Raw genomic sequence first — 21,359 nt, 5'->3', positions numbered from 1 at the left:
GTGTTATTCCTCCAGCCCGGAATTCAGGAACTTGGATGAAAATGTTACTGTAGCTCATTGAGTACACACTTCTGATTGGGAAGAGGCTACGCTTGTGTTTATAGAACGTTTCGTTAGTAATTTATTGAACCGAAAAGTGCGAATCTGTCAATATCTTTCCAACTTTCTCTAGTTTTTGCACATCGTATTACATTTTACTGTAACCTAGAATCCTCGTTCCCGACACACAACGTGACCGCGCGTTGAGGACTCGGCACATTGCTCGTACCACGGCGGTGACGTCACTGAGAGAAAGAGGACTTTTCTGGCCTTTTTTGCTGCGTATACTTGCTCCATGCGTGGGCTTGTGGCGGTCTCACTCACCAGGGAATGTCACCACACCAACACTACTCACTTCCATATATATACATGTCTGCGTTTAGTAGAAGAGTATGTTTGTCTCTGTGGCGCAATTGGTTAGCGCGTTCGGCTGTTAACCGAAAGGTTGGTGGTTCAAGCCCACCCAGGGACGGAAACTTTTAGGCTTTTCAAGTCAAGTCAACTTTATTGTCAATTCCTGCAATATCGTTCCAGACATACAGAGGAATTGAAAAAACGTTTGTTTCGGATCCATGGTGCAATAGTACAAACCAGAAAAAAAAAAATCCTAAATAGTGCAAAAGTAAGAGTAAGGCAAAACCACACGGGATAGAAAACCTAAAGAAATTGAAAATGTGCAATAGAAAGGAAATACTGTACAGTATGTGTAATATACAGGAAAATAAATAAATTGAAAATAAATTGAAAATGTGCAATATAAAGGATATGGAGTGCAGATTGAATGTAATAAGTGTAGAGGGCACTGATGACAGTGACAAGTGTTCCTCAGAATCTTTGTAAAGTGACCGGTGCAGTTCCTGATGGGGGGAGGGAGGGGAGGGTGTTGAACTTCTTGACTGCCTGGTGGAACAGGCTCGGAGGCTCCGGTACCTTGTCCCAGATGGCAGGAGGCTGAAGAGGCTGTGTGACGGGTGGCTGGGGTCACCCACGATGCTGGTTGCTTTAAGGGTGAGGCGGGTTCGTAGGTGGAGGCGGGTAGGTGACCTAATTCTTACACAATTGAATCATTATTGTTCCTCGTTTCGTCTTTACAGTGTTGGATCACTCTGAACGCAGTAATCTTCACTTGTAATGTCTGAATACAATGGATGGTATGTCTGCGATCCACACGTCACACGAGGGCGGAGCAGGTGACAACGGCCACTGGACGAGCTGGTTTCCTCTTCACGTTGTGCTCATCGCATTCCTGTTTCACGCAGGAAGTGAGTACAGATTATACAACTTCAAAAACCATTGTTTATCTTGTGTGGCTTGGTGAGCGGTTAGGATCCAATGCATTCAGACATTACAAGTAAAGATGGCTGCGTTCAGAGTGATCCAACACTGTAATAAGGAAACGAGGAACAATAATAATACAATTGCGTAATGAAAAGCATAGACGCGTTCCATCCCTGGACGGGTTTGAAGCACCAACCATTTGGATAACTGCCAAACGTGCGAACCAAATTGCGCCACAGAGACGGGTGAGCACCTTCCTTGCACGCACGTGGTCACATACAGGGCAGTGAATTGACTTTGGGTGATATGTTGGTGTGGTGACGCCCCCTTGTGGCGATGACACCACGCAAGTCCCGCTCATGGATCTGTCGTATTGACTGGACACTGAATGGTCGCTCAGCTATGAAAATTCTATAGACCACAATTGAAAAAGAGTATCTTGGAAAAACTTTTCCGAAGCCCAGAGAAGTCATACTTCTCTCAGTGACGTCACCGCCACGACGCGAGCAACGGTCTCGCTGTGTGTCGGGAACAAGGATTCTTACTAGGTTACGGTTAATGTAGAACGATGTGCAAAAACTAAAGAGAACACTGAATGAACGACACAAAGATGAAGCTTCACTGTTCACACATCAACATATGTATATGTTGTGGTTTTGTATGAAATGAATTATTGGTCCCTTTTTTTTTTTCATCGACATGTTAACCTCGTGATGTCTTGATTCACCGACGTCACACCGTTGGGGATTATCTTTTACAAGTACAACATATTCTTCAGGGTGTTTTGATTTTGTAAGTCAATGACCTTTATGTGACGTCAGCAGTGTCTCATCCTCCCTGTCAACATTAATCATTTTCATAAGTACTAGATGAAGCAGTCTGAAACTATGAAGGGATAAATGCAGAATCAAGTGACTAAAGTAAATAAATTCCCTGTGGCCCAAAAAAAAGCATTTTTCTGCACCATGAACCATGTGCAGGAGGGGGCTCCAGTACAAGTGCTGAGGCTTCTACACTTCTGGAGCCAGAAGATATTTACCAAAATTAAAAAATACATTTTAACAAAATTAGAGCTACAGCCTGTTTAGAATGTTTCATCTATTGTTGCTTTGATTATTTTATATTATCAAATATTTCATAGTCTAAGTCTCCTGGCACTGGTTTCTGATTTCGTTTTTTTTTAAGTGTGCATTTAGTTTGCAACAGTAAACTTTGTAAAATACATAAGATATTTCGGATCCAAGCTACGTCTATCAATTTCAAAGTAGCTCCACCTGCATCATCGTCTCCTCTGATCAACGGTCTCAGTCTCACTACATTCAAATCTTTATCTCCAGGTATCAGATGCTCACATCCTGTAGATTTGAAAGTCACACTGTCTGTAGTTATTTGCAAACAGCAGCTGTCGTTATGTTCAGTTCTGTCAGTTACAGTGGATATAAAATCCATGTGACAGTTTGTTACAGTGGTAAAGATCAAATCGTTTATAAGAACATCTGAAACTACTTCTGCAGCATCTACAAAAAGACAGCGCTGGACGCTTGACTTCCTTCTGATGAATCGTCTCTCACTTTATTTCACTGTAAACTTCGCCGACACATCTAACGTGTCTCTGATCACGTTCATTAAAATGTCCCGGCTCGTGACTTCAACTTCCATTTTCAACTGAACAGAGCATGACGACAGTTTCATTCCATTCATACAGAGCGGTGACTCGAGAAAAAATACGAATCAAATATCGACTACTTTAAGGTTTATTGTACATGTTTGTATAAGCGAGTATTAAAAAGTAAAGATGAATATCAAACGTAAATGCATTAATAATGAGTAGGTAAAAGCAGTTAGTTATGTAAAAAAAGGACAATTTACCAACAACTGACAATAAGCTGTTGTTTTTTTACTCTCAACAATGGATGTATCCTAATACAAGTTATTATGTTTGTATCCTATGTGTGTGTGTGTGTTTGGTGTTGGTATTACTCATGTTGTGGGGACCAACATCTGTTTACACACTTACATAATGGGGACTTATCTTCCTTATGGGGACAAACACAACAACCATAACAATAATAGCTTCATTTTAACAGTGTTTTTTGAAAAACTAAAAAAACTCATATTGACTAAGTACAGGTTTATTGTACATGTAAGTATAAGTATGAAAAGTATTAAAGTAAACGTATTAATAAATGAGTAAATAAAAGTAGTTCCTTATGTATAAAATACAATTTAACAATAACTTAATAAGCTGTTGTTTCTTTTACTGTTAATTTTTCCACAAGAGTTCAAATATTCAACAAATGCTTCAACTTTGCCTCATACTCCACTTCCAAAATCACTGACATGAATTTTAAAGGATCAGTCGGCTGATTTTCTATATTTTGGTATGATTAAAATTGTAAATTTACGAGAGAGAAAAACATATGTATTTTTTGAGATTAAAGTAATACATTTATGGGGGAAAACACATTTGTGAGAGTTATTTTGCTATTTCGTTCCAAGTCAACATGTCACTTCGTCTTTGATAAGAAATAAAAAAACAGTTTACACACTCACATAATGGGAACTTGTCTTCCTTATGAGGACAAACACAACAACAATAACAACAACAACAATAACTCAATTTTAACAGTCTTTTGAAAAAAACTAATATCAATCAAATACATGAAGGTATAAGTGAGTATGAAAAATAAAGACAAATATCAATTGTAAATGTATTAATAAATGAGAAAATAAAAGTTTCTTATATGTATAAAAAAAATTACAATTTCACAATAACTGACAATATGCTGAGTGTAAATATTTAATAAGTACTGCAACTTTTTCCTCATGCGCCACTTCCAAAATCACTGACATGAATTTTAAAGGATCAGTCCGCTGATTTTCTATATTTTGGTATGTGTGAGATATTCAGAGGAAAGAAAGTTGATTTCTGAGATTAAAATTGTAAATTTACATTTTAAAACATATGTATTTTTTGAGATTAAAGTAATAAATTTATGGCGGAAAAAAAATTTGAGTTATTTGGCTATTTTGTTCCAAGTCAACATGTAACTTTGTCTTTGATATAAAGAAAAAAACAGTTTACACACTCACATAATGGGAACTTGTCTTCCTTATGAGGACAAACACAACAACAACAACAAGAATAACAATAACTTCATTAGAGGATCAGTCTGATGATTTTCTATATTTTTATCATTTGTCTTTGAAGAAAAAGGAATAAAAATGTGCATCTTGGACAGACAGATACTGCACATTGACACATTTTCAACATCTGGATGAAATGCATCCAAAGCCTCTCCTGTGATCATTTTATTTCACGCTGACAGGCCTCTCTCACTGTGTGATCAGCAGCTGGAGGTGCTCTCTCTCTCCTCCGGCGTCTTCCGGCCTGGAAACACACGACAGCAGACACTTCCTGTTAGCGCTAATTCAACTGCTCTGCTCTGATGAAGAATCTACGCTGGGTGTGTGTCCGTCACCTTGAAGTGGAAGTAGAGGATTGTGGTCGACACCGTCAGAACCAGCAGCACCACGACACATCTGATGATCAGATCAGTCACAGAAGCTGGAAGAGATTTAAAATCAGCACATCTATTCTTATGACATCTTTATAATAAAAATAATTATTATTATTATAGGAAGAACGGAAGAATATTACCAGGTTGTGTTTATTCGTGCGGAAGACAGGAATAAACACAAATAAGCACTAAATGATTCGGCGGCCAAACTCGCACGAGTAACACGGCACGGAAATTCGCTTTGCGTTTGGCGTGAACGCAGCTTAAGGCCGAGCAGGTTGGTAGATTTACTGAGGAAATCTTCTTTTTAACATCTGACAAGGAGGTTATGTTTTCACGCCCAGGGAATTTAGATGGATGGAACGAACATGAAATAAATTCCATAGCATTTTACAGTGGATCCGGACAAAGGGGCAGAGCCAGGATTAAAAAAAATCAAATTTCCTAATATTGCAAGATAGGGATGTTTGGTGTTGTTGTTGTTTTTTTTAACATTTTCACAGATTTCCCGCCAAAAATCAGGCACATTCAGGGAAATGATTCTATGAGTGCCGGCGCGGACTGTCTTTGTGCTGAATACTACTCAAAAAGCAGTGTGGTGAAACTGTTCTGATGGACCAAGAACAATAACTAAAGTATTTTATCATTACGCAAACAATAATTTCACACATTAATGGTGTAGTTTGAGAAGAAAAAAAAACTGAGCCTGCTAATGTTGACTGTGAGATGTGGTTGAAAGCTCAGAACATACTTTTTTGACACCGATTCTGCAGGAAGATACCTGAGACAATGAGATGGAGAGGCCGGCTCTCGGAAGAGAAGTTATAGGAGAAAACGTAGACGTGGTAAACACATGTGTAGTCCCCTCGGTGGGCGCTGCGCGCAGCAGAGAACAGGAAGTGGGCGGAGTGATTGACAGCCGGTAGGGTGTAGTTCTGTGCTGTGTCGGAGGTGGTGAAGAGAAGGTGGAAGGAGCCTCCTTCGTACTGTGGTTCAGTAGAACATGTGACGGTGAAGCTGGAGCCCAGGAGCACATGATACCCCTGCAGCTCGGCCCCGGAGACCCCAACAATGGGTGAGACGGAGACGTTTGGCTGAACCAGCAAACCTGTAAACACAGAGAGATGAAGCGTGACGACCGGCGCACAGCTCTCACTTCTGTACAGCACCGCTACGAGAACAAGGGCCGGATAAGGCCAGATATACTGTGGTGATGAATGAATGACTCTCAGACGTTCACATCACTGAGCCAATCAGACCCTGTCTCCTGATCCACGCCAACACGTCATGGGTTCTTTCTTGGCCCACGTCCCATCTTTCCACCAAGATTCATGGAAATCTGTTCGGTAGATTTTTGCGTTACCCTACTGACAAACAAAGAAACCAACAAACATACAAATGGACAGGGGCGAGAACATGACCTCCTCTGAGGAGCTCACCTGACGGCAGCAGATTACCTGAGCAAATCACTTCAGTGCCTCTGTTAAAGCTGTCATCACTGTTCAGCTTCAAACATTCCCAGAATGCAGACCCGGACTGGTGACAGGATTTCTCTAGCCACCAAACAGGTCTGTACTTAGTATGATGTGTAACGTCTGTTGAAACAGCAGAACCACAATCCAGCTGTGTGCACACGTTATCTGACAACATCTGGTCCCATTCATCCCTGTTATCCACCACTGGTCTCCACTCTCTCTGGTTGTTCAACTCCAGTTCACCAGCGCAGCGACTTGCCTCTCCCACCAGCCTGACTCTGCTTGGATCTGTTCCAAGACAGAAAGATGTATTGGGGGGGGGGGGGGCAAAGTGATCAACTGCGGCAAGCCAAAGGTACGGTCGGTCATGTCCTACCTGAGCAGGTGACTCCAACAGCTTTGTCAGATGAGCAGGTGCTTATAGCGGAGTCGGACCATTTGCAGTCCAGGAGATGAGACTCACTTCCTCTACACTGGAACTCTCTGCTCCCCACTGGAGCCTCCACTTCTCCATAGAGCGCCCCCTGGAGGACAGAAGGAGCCCCACAGTCCAGCTCCCTGCAGACCACCTCTGCAACCTGCTGGTCAAACTCCCCTTCACACACCGATGACCACGACTTGTCGGACTTCACCTCCAGTCGGCCTGAACACCGGTTGGTCCCGTTCACCAGCCTGACAGACTCTGGACATTGGCAGGACCAAAGAGAATCAGATGGTGAGTCTCATGTAACATGTGCCAAGCATTCTGAGGGCAGACACCAAGGTAAAGAGATGGACACATTTCACATTCCACATTTGTGTTTCATCTGCAAATAACGCGAGTCACAACCTACAAATATTTGCCCGTTCTCTTTGGGACGCAGACATCAGTGACTTTGGGAGGATCTCAAAGCTAATTGGCTTTCACAACATCACGTCACGAGGATATTTCACTCAAGTCTAAATATTTTAACTTGAGTGATAGTGAAGCGAATTATTCAGCTCTTGCCATTTTTCCTCGTCACTCGCTTTAAAGCCTCGAGTTTAGCATTTCATCCGACGCCATCTTGTTTTTTTGAAATCAGAAGTTACCATATTTGGAGAAGCGCAGGATGTGGCCTGACTGACAGTCTTGAGGACACTGCAAGTCCACCTAGGACCTGCACCGATTAGACGGTACTAGCTGTCAATCCCACTGTATCCACGCTCCAATACATCTGGTGCTTTATGGTCTATGTGACTGTACATGGACCATAATGTACAAAATGAACATTATGGATAGAAAAAGACTTGAAACTAGAGATTAAACCCTAAACTCCTCAGAAAAATGTTTACTGACATTATAAGTCAAATGAGAATTAGAGTCATTTTCTCATAGACTTCTATGAAAACAACCAGCGGAGTCGCCCTCTACTGGTGATGACAGAGAATGCAGGTTTAAGGCTCTTCAGCATTGGCTTCACTTAAGTTAAATCCATCAATTTGGTGAACTTATTAAGGAGGCTAGATCTATAAATAACTTAGTGCTCTTGTAAACAATTGTGTGCTGTAGTAAACAATTTCATCATAAACACAGAGGTTGTGTGGATATGAATGATGATCACCACCATTAATATCCTTACATCCTATGTGTTGTATGGACACTTACCCCCACCCACATACTGTTACAAAAAGCGGGAAAAGTAGCTTTTAACGTGGTTAATCTATAAACCTTATAAAAACTACCACAGTTACCAGCCAGCAGTGACTAATATTTTACCATTACAGGAGAATAACTTACATAATTCAGAGTTTCAGTCACTTGAATTCTAATGTCATCCTACCTGTGCTATCATGTTGGGTACGTTCACAACTTAAGCCATTCAAATGACTTTCCTCCATTAATTATCCCTTTCAGACGGACGTTAAGTTACCTAGTAGTGCATTCTCAGCTAAAGCAAAATAGGAAAATGTTTAAACAATTTTCCAGGACAGCATAAGATTTTCCAGGACATTATCATTTTTCTGTCATTTTCCATGTTTTTTCCATGACTGGAAAATTGGTCACATTTTTTCCAGGTTTTCCAGGACGCATGGGAACAATGACAGAGTCCAACAGTACTGGTGGAATTGGTCTTTCTACTGGTGTTACCTGAGCAGCTGATTTCCAAGCTGTAATAGCTCCATTGTGGAATCCAACTTATTGTCAAACATTCCGTGGTTTTATATGTGGACTTAACACAGGACAAGTCGATCCACAACACATTACGTGTTGAAGAATCTAATTTCTTTCCAGTTGAAACTGAGGAGCCACAGCCCAGCTGACGACATATTATATTTGCCGCCTCCAGGTTCCTGTATTTGGAATTGACTGCTCTCCAGACTCCATGATGTTTCAGCTGTAATTCACCAGAGCAGTGGTTGGCTCCTCCCACCAGCCTGACATCATCATGGTCTGTACAAAGACAAACTAATGATTAGGAAACGACAGGAAGTTACTTGAAACAGACGGATCAAGTCGAAGCTGTGACTCTACCTGAGCAGGTGAGTCCAAGTGCTCGGCCGGATGAGCAGGTTGATCTGTGACACTCCAGGAGATGAGACTCACTTCCTCTACACTGGAACTCTCTGCTCCCCACTGGAGCCTCCACTTCTCCATAGAGCGCCCCCTGGAGGACTGAAGGAGCCCCACAGTCCAGCTCCCTGCAGACCACCTCTGCAACCTGCTGGTCAAACTCCCCTTCACACACCGATGACCACGACTCGTTGGACTTCACCTCCAGTCGGCCTGAACACCGGTTGGTCCCGTTCACCAGCCTGACAGACTCTGGACATGGCAGGACCAAAGAGAATCAGATGGTGAGTCTCATGTAACATGTGCCAAGCATTCTGAGGGCAGACACCAAGGTAAAGAGATGGACACATTTGAGTGAATTTTACATTGCGTGATTGTCCGAGTTTGGCCACAGGATCATTTGTGTTAATTTTCTAAGCCAAATAGGAAATAAACACAAATATTTGCGGGGAAATATTTGCCCGTTGTTGTTCAGACGCAGACATCAGTGACTTTGGGAGGATGTCAAAGCTAATTGGCTTTCACAACATCACGTCACATGGATATTTCACTTGAGTTTAAATATTTGAACTTGAGTGATAGTGAAACAAATGACGCAAACTTCACGTCATTCAGGTTGTGCAATTTTTAATTGTCACTCGCTTTAAGGCCTCAAATTTTAGCATTTTTTCCCAACGCCATCTTGTTTTTTTGAAATCAGAAGTTACCATATTTGGGGAAGCGCAGGATGTGGCCTGACTGAGAGCTTGAGAACACTGCATGTCCACCTACGACCTGCACCGATTGGACGATACTGGCTGTATATCACACTGTATCCACGCTCCAATACATCTGGTGCTTTATAGTCTGTTTGGCTGTAAATGGACCATAATGAACATCATTGAAGAAGACTCGAAACTAGAGATTGAACAATAAAGTCCTCAGGAAAATGTTTACTGACGTTATAAATCACGTGAGAAGTAGAATCATTTTCTCATAGACTTCACTAGAAACAACCAGTGCAGTCACCCTGTACGGGTCATGACAGAGAATGCAGGTTTCAGGCACTTCAGCATTGGCTTCACTTTCCAGACCCGGTAGCTACGTCCAGTTTTATATACAGTTTGTGACTGGATCCTGTCCACAGCTATGCTTTACCCCGAGGTAGTCGACAACAAGGCGTAACTCATCTGGTCCTGCCGCTGAGAATTTGAAGCATCTCTCAGTAAAAACAGAAAGAAAATGAAAAGATAAGCAACATCTTCTGCTGTTAGATAGTATCACGCTGCAGCTTGTGGAGTTTACAAAAAGGAGCCTCTAGTATAAGAACAGGTTTTTACTGTTGGTTTACACTGGATAACTTCAGAGTTCCACAGTACTGGTGGTACCGGTGGTATCACTGGTGTTACCTGAGCAGGTGATTTCGAAGCTGTAATAGCTCAATTCATTAATTGTTGTCAAACATTCCGTCAGTTGATCTGTGGATTGAGCACAGGAAAAGTTGATCCTCCACATTTCACGTGCTGAAGGACTTTGTGAATTTCGTATCGAAACTGAGGAGCCACAGTCCAGCTGACGGCATAGGATATTTGGTCTCTTCAGGTTCCAGACAAAGTCTTTGGAATCTAGCGCCCTCAAAGCTCCATGATGTTTCAGCTGTAATTCACCAGAGCAGTGGTTGGCTCCTCCCACCAGCCTGACATCATCATGTTCTGTACAAAGACAAACTAATGATTAGGAAATGACAGGAAGTAACTTGAAACAGACGGATCAAGTCAAAGCTGTGACTCTACCTGAGCAGGTGAGTCCAAGTGCTCGGCCGGATGAGCAGGTTGATCTGTGACACTCCAGGAGATGAGGCTCACTTCCTTCACACTGGAACTCTCTGCTCCCCACTGGAGCCTCCACTTCTCCATAGAGCGCCCCCTGGAGGACTGAAGGAGCCCCACAGTCCAGCTCCCTGCAGACCACCTCTGCAACCTGCTGGTCAAACTCCCCTTCACACACCGAGGACCACGACTCGTCGGACTTCACCTCCAGTCGGCCTGAACACCGGTTGGTCCCGTTCACCAGCCTGACAGACTCTGGAATGAGAGAAGCAGTGAGGAACTTACCTCCAGCAGGGAGGTTATGTTTTCATCCCGGTCCGTTTGCTACGCAAAAATTACTGAGCAGATTTAATCAAAAGTTGGTGGAAGGATGGAACCATGGACTGTGAAATGTAAATGGACGTTGTCACTGGGTCCAGATAATGAAGCAAATACTGTTGTGTGAAGCCTGTATTCTCGGTTGTTTCTGTAGAAGTCTATGAGAAAATGACTTCTCACTTGATTTATAACGTCAGTAAACATTTTTCTGATGAGTTTATGGTTCAATCTCTATTTTCAAGTCTTTTTTGGTACAGCATGATGTTCATTTTGTACATTATGGTTTATAAAACTTTGTAGATTCTCTCTTGGCCCATGTCCCATCCTTCCACCAAGAGTAAATCTGCTCAGTTTCTTAATCCTGCTGACAATCAAACAAACAATCAAAAAGACAGACCGACGTGAAAACTTAAAAAACATAATTTACCATATTACTCTTTTAGAAAGGTTTTTCTGTTTGCAGTGAGGTGATAGTGCTAACCAAGTCTTGTTTTGTGCCCAAACCTAAATCAGACGTAACATGTTTGATTCCTCATATTTAGAACATGAATCCATGGATGAACTGTGGTGAATATTGATTATTACAGTAACTATCAGCTTTAGTTATAGATGACTGTTATGCTGCATTTGGGCTAAAGACTAGCCTAGGCTACTATTTGTATTGGCTTATTGGTGTTAAGGCAGCAGTGGTTAAATATATAATTCATAATAAGGGATTCGGGTTAATAATTAGGACCAGAGCAGCGGTGCCCCTGGTGTCTACTGGAGGGCTTCTGCACCGGAGGTGCAAGGGCCTATTGTTTTTGTAAGGATTATTAAAGTGTTTTACAGGAAGAGAAAATAGATTTAGATGTACAAAGACCAGGATGTTGGTTTTAGAACAAGAGAGAAATGAACAGGATTCAACCTGGAACATGAATTAATGTCATGGAGACAATCTCTCATTTCGAGCAGTTTAGGAAGGAACTGAACTTGGCAGCAGCTGGTTTGACCACTGACCTGAACATCTGATGGTTAGGATTGCCTGGAATGAAGACTCTGCCAACGAAACTACAGAGCCACAGTCGTGCCGCCTGCACTCCATCTCTACTAACGGCAGCTCATCCTCTGGCGTCCAGCCTCTATAGGTGCTTGGCACCAATGTAGCAGCACAACGATTCGCTCCTTCCAAGAACACAACACCTTCAGGCACTATTGCTGACCAGAGACAGAAAAGTAAAGAGCATGAAGTGGAGTCACTTCCATTTATTAGGGAAAAATAATAGTAACGACTCTGAATGTGACTCTGGTTCCTCCTTTACCTGGTGCACCGTCTGTGTATCCAGCCCAGAATCCTGAGGACAAACATAGAATAAACATGAAAATTGACAGCTTTGATCTCATCACAAAAATTGCAGTCTCTGTACTGGTTTATGATCGCCAAGCACTGCTTAAAATCCGACTTGCTACCAAGAAACTGGTGAACTACGACCTGGGTGGACAGAAAACATTTCTTCCCTCCATGGCGAATATACCTGCTCATCTGTACCAAGACCAGGTCCCACTGCCAGCAGTACAACATTAAATCCTGCCAGTTTATGCCACTGCAACTGGACAGACAATGTATCGTAACCATTCTTCTCTTCTTTGCTTCTGTCAGCTTCGTGTGGCACAGCTCCGTGCTGCCTTCACGGGAACGGGACAGTTTAATTTTGTATGAAATATGAACTCCGTACTGCAGCGTCATAAAACGGTCTGTCTTCGTTTAAAAATTGTTGTAATGCATGGCTGAACGATTAATCGTTTTTGAATCAAAATCGAGATTTCAAACAGTGCAATTTGCAATTTGCAAAAGGCTGCGATTTAGAATACGTTATAATGCAGCGCATCTGAATCAGGATGACAGTCATGCCCACCAATCACTAGTCATTCGCACCAATCAGAAGTTGCAAAGGGCGACTGCGTATACGCCCACCAACAACACACAGGTGAAACCAAAGAAAAACATTGCATTCGAGGAGCGGCCTCCAGAGCCAGAAGCAACGTTTGACAATTTCGTCGAAAAAGCCGCTATTCAGTCATACGGTAGCCAACAATAATAATAAGAATAACAATTCATTTTATTTAAGGACGCCTTTCAAGACACTCAAGGTCGTCTTACATGTCAAAAATACAATGAAACAATTTAAACAATTGAAGCATTTAAAAGCAGTCCAGGAGGTAGTAAAACAGTTGAAGTTCAGATTGGCAGTTACAGTGAGTAGGCCAGTTTGAACAGGTGGGTTTTGAGATGGGTTTTGAATGCAGTGATTGATTCAGACTGTCGGATGTGAAGAAAGCCCTTGCACCCATGGTGGTGAGTCATGAGGTGGGGATTGACAGGATATCAGCGGAGGATGAGCACAGGGAGTGTGGGGAGATGTACTCCTGGAGGGGGTCGGAGAGGTAGAGGGCTTTGTAGGTGAGCAGAAGGTTTTAGTAGGTAATCCGGTACTGTACAGGGAGCCAGTGTAGTTGAATGAGAGTGGCAGTGATGTGTTCAGATGAGTTGGTGCGTTTAATGATCCGGGCAGCCGAGTTCTGGATGATTTGCAGTCTGTTGAGTCGTCTGGTGGGGAGGCCAGTGAGTACAGCATTGCAGTAATCAATCTTAGATGTGACGAATGCATGGACCAAGACTTGAGTGCTGGATTGTGACAGGGATGGGCTAAGTCTTGAGATGTTCAATTCAATTTTATTTGTATAGCGCCATATCGCAACATACATAGTGAGGTCAATATTACAATATTACAGGGAAAACCCAACAAATCCCACAATGAGCAAAGCACTTGGCGACGGTGGAGAGAAAAAACTCCCTTTTAACAGGAAGAAATCTCTGACAGAACCAGACTCAGTTGTGGGCGGTCATCTGTCTGGACCGGTTGGGGTGAGGAGAGAGAGGAGGAAGAGAGGAGAGGTGGGCAGAGAGAGGGTGGGAGGAGAGACAGTAGGAGAGAAGAGAGAGAGAGGACAGTTGTACAACCGCCGCTGTAATCTCTACCAGACTGATACTTATAATTAAAAAATACAATTATGTTGTTGTTATTATTAGTGATGATATTAATATTAACAATAATTATAACAATAATAATGAGGGGTTTGGGTCCTGCAGCTCTGGGGTCAGAGATACACTATTAGAGATGTCTGTCTGCATCTCAGCTGGTTGGTTCTACTACTTGATTGCTGGGAATCCGATAAATATCTTTGTTTTTCTGCATCTCTCTGCTCTGATAAGATGCCGTGTGCAGTGTGCAGTGTTGACTCTGCAAGGACGAAAAATGTTAGTTTTACTAACAGATGTTGCAGAGGTGGAAGAAGGTAGACCGGGTGATGTTTTTTTGTGTGAGGTGCAAAGTAAAGGGTGCTATCAAGAATGACTCCCAGGCTCTTGACTTGACTTGAAAAGGGGACCGGGAATCAATGATGAGGTTTGGGGTTGGATGGCTATGGGTTTTGGCAAGGGTGGTTTTGGAGCCAATGAGCAGGGCCTCAGTCTTGCTGCTATTGCGCTTCAGGAAGTTCCTGCTCATCCAGCACCTGATGTCCTGTAGGCAGGTGGTGAGGGAGGTGGGGGGAATGGCGGTGGTGGGTGAAGTGGAGATGTAGACCTGTGTGTCATCGGCAAAGCAGTGAAAATGTACACCATGGTGACGGAATATTGTGCCAAGGGGGAAGAAGTAGATGATAAATAGGAGGGGACCCAACACTGACCCCTGGGGAACACGGAGTGAGACAGCAGAGCACCCTGACTTGTGGTTTCGTAGTTGGATAAACTGTCTGTCAGTAAGGTATGATGTGAACCAGGAGTGTGCTAAGCCAGTAACCCCAATGTCAGCCTGGCGTTCCAGGAGTAGTGTGTGGGAGATTGTGTCAAAAGCAGTGCTGAGCTCGAGGAGAATGAGAATGGTGATCAATCAGCCAGTCAGCTGCATTGAGGAGGTCGTTGGTGATTTTAACCAGGGCGGTTTCAGTGCTGTGATGAGGGCGGCAGCCAGATTGGAAGGGTTCGTGGAGGTGGTTTACAGTGAGGTGGGGCTGAAGTTGGGCAAGTCAAGTCATTTTTATCCTGTAAAGATTTTGAAAGGGTTTACTGGACATGCGTTTATCTCGTTGCGACTGGACTATCGTAATGCCCTTTATGCCGGCAATAGCCAGGCCTCCCTCTCACGCTTGCAGTTAGTCCAGAATGCTGCAGGTTGACTTTTAACAGGTACACGCAAGCGTGAGCACATATCCCCCATACTGGCTTCCCTTCCCCATACCTTTTAGGATTGATTTTAAGATTTTAATGTTTGCCTTTAAGTCGCTTAATGGGCTAGCTCTAACCTATCTGTCTGACCTCTTACAACCCCACGTCCCATCAAGGTCACTCAGATCCGCTGACAAGTTGCATTTGGTCATCCCCAGGTCAAAGGTCGAAGCAAAGGGGAGGTCATGCCTTTGCCGTTGGAGCCCCCAAACTCTGTAACGAGTTGCCTTGTTAGACTGGCCCCTACACTTCTTGTCTTTAAACCCCGTCCCAAAACATATTTTTACTCCTTGGCTTTTAACTCTAGAGTTTTTTTTGTTTTTTGTTTTTTTCTTTCTTGACTTTTGGGATACTTTTAATGTACAGCACTTTGGTAAACTGTTGCTGTTTTATTATGTGCTCTATAGATAAATTTGATTTGATCTTTTTATTTTATTACATCCGCAAAGGAGGTTATGTGTGGATTGGGAAAGTCCTTCCTATCGCCTTTTCTTAACCACTTGCTCTTGACCTAAGTTGAAATTGTCATGAGGTGAAGGAAAGGTGTAAAGGAGGATTCATAGGATTTAAGAAAAGAGAATCTGACTCCACTGACACTAAACTACGTCATCATGCGATGTTGGATGTTGTTGATGCATCTGTCGTGGTGAAACTACACATTTCTGAAGATGAACTACAAAAAACATTTCATAGGCTACTAGGCCCCATGAGTTCTTATCAGGTTGACTCATGTCAAACATGGACAACAGAGAATATTTAATATTGATAAAAACAATACTCTAGGCTACGAAACTGAGAGGAAAAGGTTGTGACATTGAGAATGTTTGCTCCCGCTCCTGTCATTCATATTTAGCAGCATGACTTCAGATGTAAATGCTTCATATGTAACAGTAACTTACATGATGACGTGCGTCCCTTAGGGGGTACACACTCCTATGCTAAAGGAGATAGTAAAGGAAGCATTGAGGCACCTTTCCTAAGCATTGAGAGAATCTGATCAGCTCTTATCATTCCTGCTGAGGAAATACTTCTGGGTCATTTCACTCAGTCTGAACCTTCCTAAGAAAAACTGACTATCTGACCTCAGTTGGTGTATTTGTTTGTTTCCTAAAAACTCCAAAACGTCTCCCATGAGACTCAGAGGAAGAATGGGACACGGGCCAAGAAAGAAACTTTTTTTACTTTCTTAAACCAATATTCCTGGCTCCGCCCCTTGTTCAGATCCACACCAATATTTAATGGATTCTTTCTTGGTCCATGTTCCATCCTTCCGTTCATGAGTTTTTTGTGACAAGAGGTTCTGCAGATACCAGGGTATGAAGAACCAACACAAAATGTTTGGCCTATTTTTAACACACACATTCATACACACTGAACACACGCAGCAGTTTGATGCAGCTCCTCTCAAACGTACATCATCATCATCATCATCATCATCATCATCATCATCATTATTATTAAAGCAGAGTGGTACCTGAGCTCCAGAGAGACAGTAACACGACCAGCGCTCTGTGATCCATGTCCGCTCAGCATGTGGTCTGAAGCAGCTCTGTCCTCAGCTCCTCTCGGCTCCTTATCACACCGACAATCAGCTCCAGCCCTCAGGGGACTTTTTAAAAAAAGTTGATCATAAAGAAGTACCGAGGCCCGTTATCTCAGACCGTCATATCAGATATTCTTTCTGTGGCGTGCATGTTGTGAAATATATAAGGCTAAATATAACTCAATGCTCAGGGACAAAAACAAGTTTCTTCTGCAGCAGATTGAGGCTCACGAACTTGGACCAACGTTGTATAAAATAAATGTTTGAAGTGTTTTGATTTGGGTCTTCGGATGAAACCTGATACAGTAGCTTCACTTTTTAAATTATTCATTGTGTGGATTTCATCCGAAATTAATAAAACTAATCAGATTTCCCCCCTGTCACTCTAAACTCAATAACCTAAATGAAATGGTGAGAGTGTTTTTGGAAGAAATTTGAAAACTAAAATCGTTCATTACCTCGACCAAGGAGGTTTTGTTTTCATCCCTGTTCATCCGTTTGTTCGTCAGTACATTTCGGACAAAGGGCCACGAACCTTACACCTAGACTCAACATTCTGAGGGTCACGACACACATTTCCCCAACATCAGTCTCACCACATTAAAATCTGTCTTTCCACTAGGAAGGAACTGACTGTATATAAAGACGATATGATAAGACGATCAGCGACTGTATATAAACACGTTCGGCGACTGTATATAAAGACGATCAGCGACTGTATATAAAGACGATCAGAGACTGTATATAAACACGTTCGGCGACTGTATATAAAGACGATCAGCGACTGTATATAAAGACGATCAGAGACTGTATATAAAGACGATCAGAGACTGTATATAAAGACGATCACTGACTGTATATAAAGACAATCACTGACTGTATATAAAGACGATCACTGACTGTATATAAAGACGATCAGCGACTGTATATAAAGACGATCAGAGACTGTATATAAAGACAATCACTGACTGTATATAAAGACGATCACTGACTGTATATAAAGACGATCAGCGACTGTATATAAAGACGATCAGAGACTGTATATAAAGATGATCACTGACTGTATATAAAGACGATCAGTGACTGTATATAAAGACGATCAGAGACTGTATATAAAGACGATCACTGACTGTATATAAAGACGATCAGAGACTGTATATAAAGACGATCAGAGACTGTATATAAAGACGATCACTGACTGTATATAAAGACCATCACTGACTGTATATAAAGACGATCAGTGACTGTATATAAAGATGATCACTGACTGTATATAAAGGCGATCACTGACTGTATATAAAGACGATCAGTGACTGTATATAAAGACGATCAGAGACTGTATATAAAGACGATCAGCGACTGTATATAAAGATGATCACTGACTGTATATAAAGATGATCAGCGACTGTATATAAAGACGATCACTGACTGTATATGAAGACGATCAGCGACTGTATATAAAGACGATCACTGACTGTATATAAACACGATCGGCGACTGTATATAAAGACGATCAGCGACTGTATATAAAGACATTCAGCGATTGTATATAAACACGATCGGCGACTGTATATAAACACGTTCGGCGACTGTATATAAACACGATCGGCGACTGTATATAAACACGATCGGCGACTGTATATAAAGACATTCAGCGATTGTATATAAACACAATCAGTGACTGTATATGAACACGACCAGTGACTGTATATGTCAGTAGTTTTTATTCTTGTTATGTTTTTTGTTATGTCAGTATATATAAAGGTTTGATTGAATAGATAACATGGGATAACATGGCAGAGAAGAGTGTGTTTTCCTGGAGAGGGATCAGGTTCCTCTAATCCCTGATCCAGATTCCACACACCAGGTTCTACATCATGTAGAAGACGTAACCGACTGTAACCAGGTTACTTAAACGCACCGTCCGCAGTCATGTAGAGCTGCGGCAGGCAGAGACGTAAAACGTAACAAGAATAAAAACTACTGTGTGTTTGTTCTGTGAATTGTTGATTATTACATTTGTCCTCTCGGCGGCTGAGGTCACAGACGGTGGATGGACCACTGATGTCTCACAGTGATGACCTCACAACCACGCAGCAGTCTTATTCTGAATATGTTGGTCCCAGATGTCCGGAGACTCAGATCAGAGTGTGTTCATCACAGTGAACGTGTCCAGTGTGTGTTCGTCACAGTGAATGTGTCCAGTGTGTGTTCGTCACAGTGAACGTGTCCAGTGTGTGTTCGTCACAGTGAACGTGTCCAGTGTGTGTTCGTCACAGTGAACGTGTCCAGTGTGTGTTCGTCACAGTGAATGTGTCCAGTGTGTGTTCGTCACAGTGAACGTGTCCAGTGTGTGTTCGTCACAGTGAACGTGTCCAGTGTGTGTTCGTCACAGTGAACGTGTCGCGTGTGTGTTCGTCACAGTGAACGTGTCCAGTGTGTGTTCGTCACAGTGAACGTGTCCAGTGTGTGTTCGTGTCCAGTGTGTGTTCGTCACAGTGAACGTGTCCAGTGTGTGTTCATCACAGTGAACGTGTCCAGTGTGTGTTCGTCACAGTGAACGTGTCCAGTGTGTGTTCGTCACAGTGAACGTGTCCAGTGTGTGTTCGTCACAGTGAACGTGTCCACTGTGTGTTCGTCACAGTGAACGTGTCCAGTGTGTGTTCGTCACAGTGAACGTGTCCAGTGTGTGTTCGTCACAGTGAACGTGTCGCGTGTGTGTTCGTCACAGTGAACGTGTCCAGTGTGTGTTCGTCACAGTGAACGTGTCGCGTGTGTCTTCATCACAGTGAACGTGTCCAGTGTGTGTTCGTCACAGTGAACGTGTCCAGTGTGTGTTCGTCACAGTGAACGTGTCCAGTGTGTGTTCGTCACAGTGAACGTGTCGCGTGTGTGTTCGTCACAGTGAACGTGTCCAGTGTGTGTTCGTCACAGTGAACGTGTCCAGTGTGTGTTCGTCACAGTGAACGTGTCCAGTGTGTGTTCGTCACAGTGAACGTGTCCAGTGTGTGTTCGTCACAGTGAACGTGTCCAGTGTGTGTTCGTCACAGTGAACGTGTCGCGTGTGTGTTCGTCACAGTGAACGTGTCCAGTGTGTGTTCGTCACAGTGAACGTGTCGCGTGTGTCTTCATCACAGTGAACGTGTCCAGTGTGTGTTCGTCACAGTGAACGTGTCCAGTGTGTGTTCGTCACAGTGAACGTGTCCAGTGTGTGTTCGTCACAGTGAACGTGTCGCGTGTGTCTTCATCACAGTGAACGTGTCCAGTGTGTGTTCGTCACAGTGAACGTGTCCAGTGTGTGTTCGTCACAGTGAACGTGTCCAGTGTGTGTTCGTCACAGTGAACGTGTCCAGTGTGTGTTCGTCACAGTGAACGTGTCGCGTGTGTGTTCGTCACAGTGAACGTGTCCAGTGTGTGTTCGTCACAGTGAACGTGTCCAGTGTGTGTTCGTCACAGTGAACGTGTCCAGTGTGTGTTCGTCACAGTGAACGTGTCCAGTGTGTGTTCGTCACAGTGAACGTGTCCAGTGTGTGTTCGTCACAGTGAACGTGTCCAGTGTGTGTTCGTCACAGTGAACGTGTCCAGTGTGTGTTCGTCACAGTGAACGTGTCCAGTGTGTGTTCGTCACAGTGAACGTGTCCAGTGTGTGTTCGTCACAGTGAACGTGTCCAGTGTGTGTTCGTCACAGTGAACGTGTCGCGTGTGTCTTCGTCACAGTGAACGTGTCCAGTGTGTGTTCGTCACAGTGAACGTGTCCAGTGTGTGTTCGTCACAGTGAACGTGTCGCGTGTGTCTTCATCACAGTGAACGTGTCCAGTGTGTGTTCGTCACAGTGAACGTGTCCAGTGTGTGTTCGTCACAGTGAACGTGTCCAGTGTGTGTTCGTCACAGTGAACGTGTCGCGTGTGTGTTCGTCACAGTGAACGTGTCCAGTGTGTGTTCGTCACAGTGAACGTGTCGCGTGTGTGTTCGTCACAGTGAACGTGTCCAGTGTGTGTTCGTCACAGTGAACGTGTCCAGTGTGTGTTCGTCACAGTGAACGTGTCCAGTGTGTGTTCGTCACAGTGAACGTGTCCAGTGTGTGTTCGTCACAGTGAACGTGTCCAGTGTGTGTTCGTCACAGTGAACGTGTCCAGTGTGTGTTCGTCACAGTGAACGTGTCCAGTGTGTGTTCGTCACAGTGAACGTGTCCAATGTGTGTTCGTCACAGTGAACGTGTCCAGTGTGTGTTCGTCACAGTGAACGTGTCCAGTGTGTGTTCGTCACAGTGAATGTGTCGCGTGTGTGTTCATCACAGTCACAGATGTTATCAGATGTGTAGGCTGCAGTTCTGAAAAAACTGAGGCGCAATTGTGCGTGTGTGTGTGTTTTTGTCCTTCCTGCCTCAGAAACACTCAGATATGTTGTTTGCGCAATAATTCAACACAAACAGGACGCAGGGTCAGAGGTCACTGGTAAGGAGTGGAGGGGGGGGGGGGTCATTTCTTTTTTTCAGTAGGAAGGAAAGTGAAAGTATAAATAAGATGAACAGCGGAGACAAAGGACAAAGAGTGATGGAGTCTAAACATCAGTGTGTT

The 21,359-nt window shown here is 43.3% G+C and overlaps 1 protein-coding gene and 1 non-coding gene across 3 annotated transcripts; one reads left to right on the top strand and one right to left on the bottom strand.

The window, feature by feature from the left end:
- Window positions 1–437: 437 nt before the first annotated feature.
- trnan-guu lies at window positions 438–511 on the top strand. Its single transcript has one exon. It is a non-coding gene; the product is annotated as a tRNA-Asn (tRNA).
- Window positions 512–3,055: 2,544 nt separating this feature from the next.
- On the bottom strand, window positions 3,056–16,852 carry LOC118283099 (scavenger receptor cysteine-rich type 1 protein M130). Of its 2 annotated transcripts, XM_035604789.2 has the most exons (12): window positions 16,714–16,852; window positions 12,274–12,306; window positions 11,972–12,169; window positions 10,619–10,909; window positions 10,235–10,537; window positions 8,808–9,098; window positions 8,424–8,726; window positions 6,690–6,995; window positions 6,296–6,601; window positions 5,620–5,946; window positions 4,800–4,885; window positions 3,056–4,708 (listed from the first exon to the last, which is right to left on the bottom strand). In XM_035604789.2, the coding sequence occupies exons 1-12, from the start codon at window positions 16,757–16,759 to the stop codon at window positions 4,625–4,627; spliced, it is 2,574 nt and encodes an 857-aa protein (XP_035460682.2). In that variant the 5' UTR covers window positions 16,760–16,852; the 3' UTR covers window positions 3,056–4,624. The 2 variants fall into 2 exon arrangements, with proteins under 2 accessions (XP_035460682.2, XP_035460683.2); XM_035604790.2 differs by lacking the exon at window positions 6,296–6,601.
- Window positions 16,853–21,359: the final 4,507 nt, after the last annotated feature.

The sequence above is a fragment of the Scophthalmus maximus genome, chromosome 14 (genome assembly GCF_022379125.1).
Source record: "Scophthalmus maximus strain ysfricsl-2021 chromosome 14, ASM2237912v1, whole genome shotgun sequence".
NCBI lineage: Eukaryota > Metazoa > Chordata > Actinopteri > Pleuronectiformes > Scophthalmidae > Scophthalmus > Scophthalmus maximus.
Note: the sequence above shows the minus strand (reverse complement) of the source record. Positions and strands in the feature narration are given on the sequence as shown.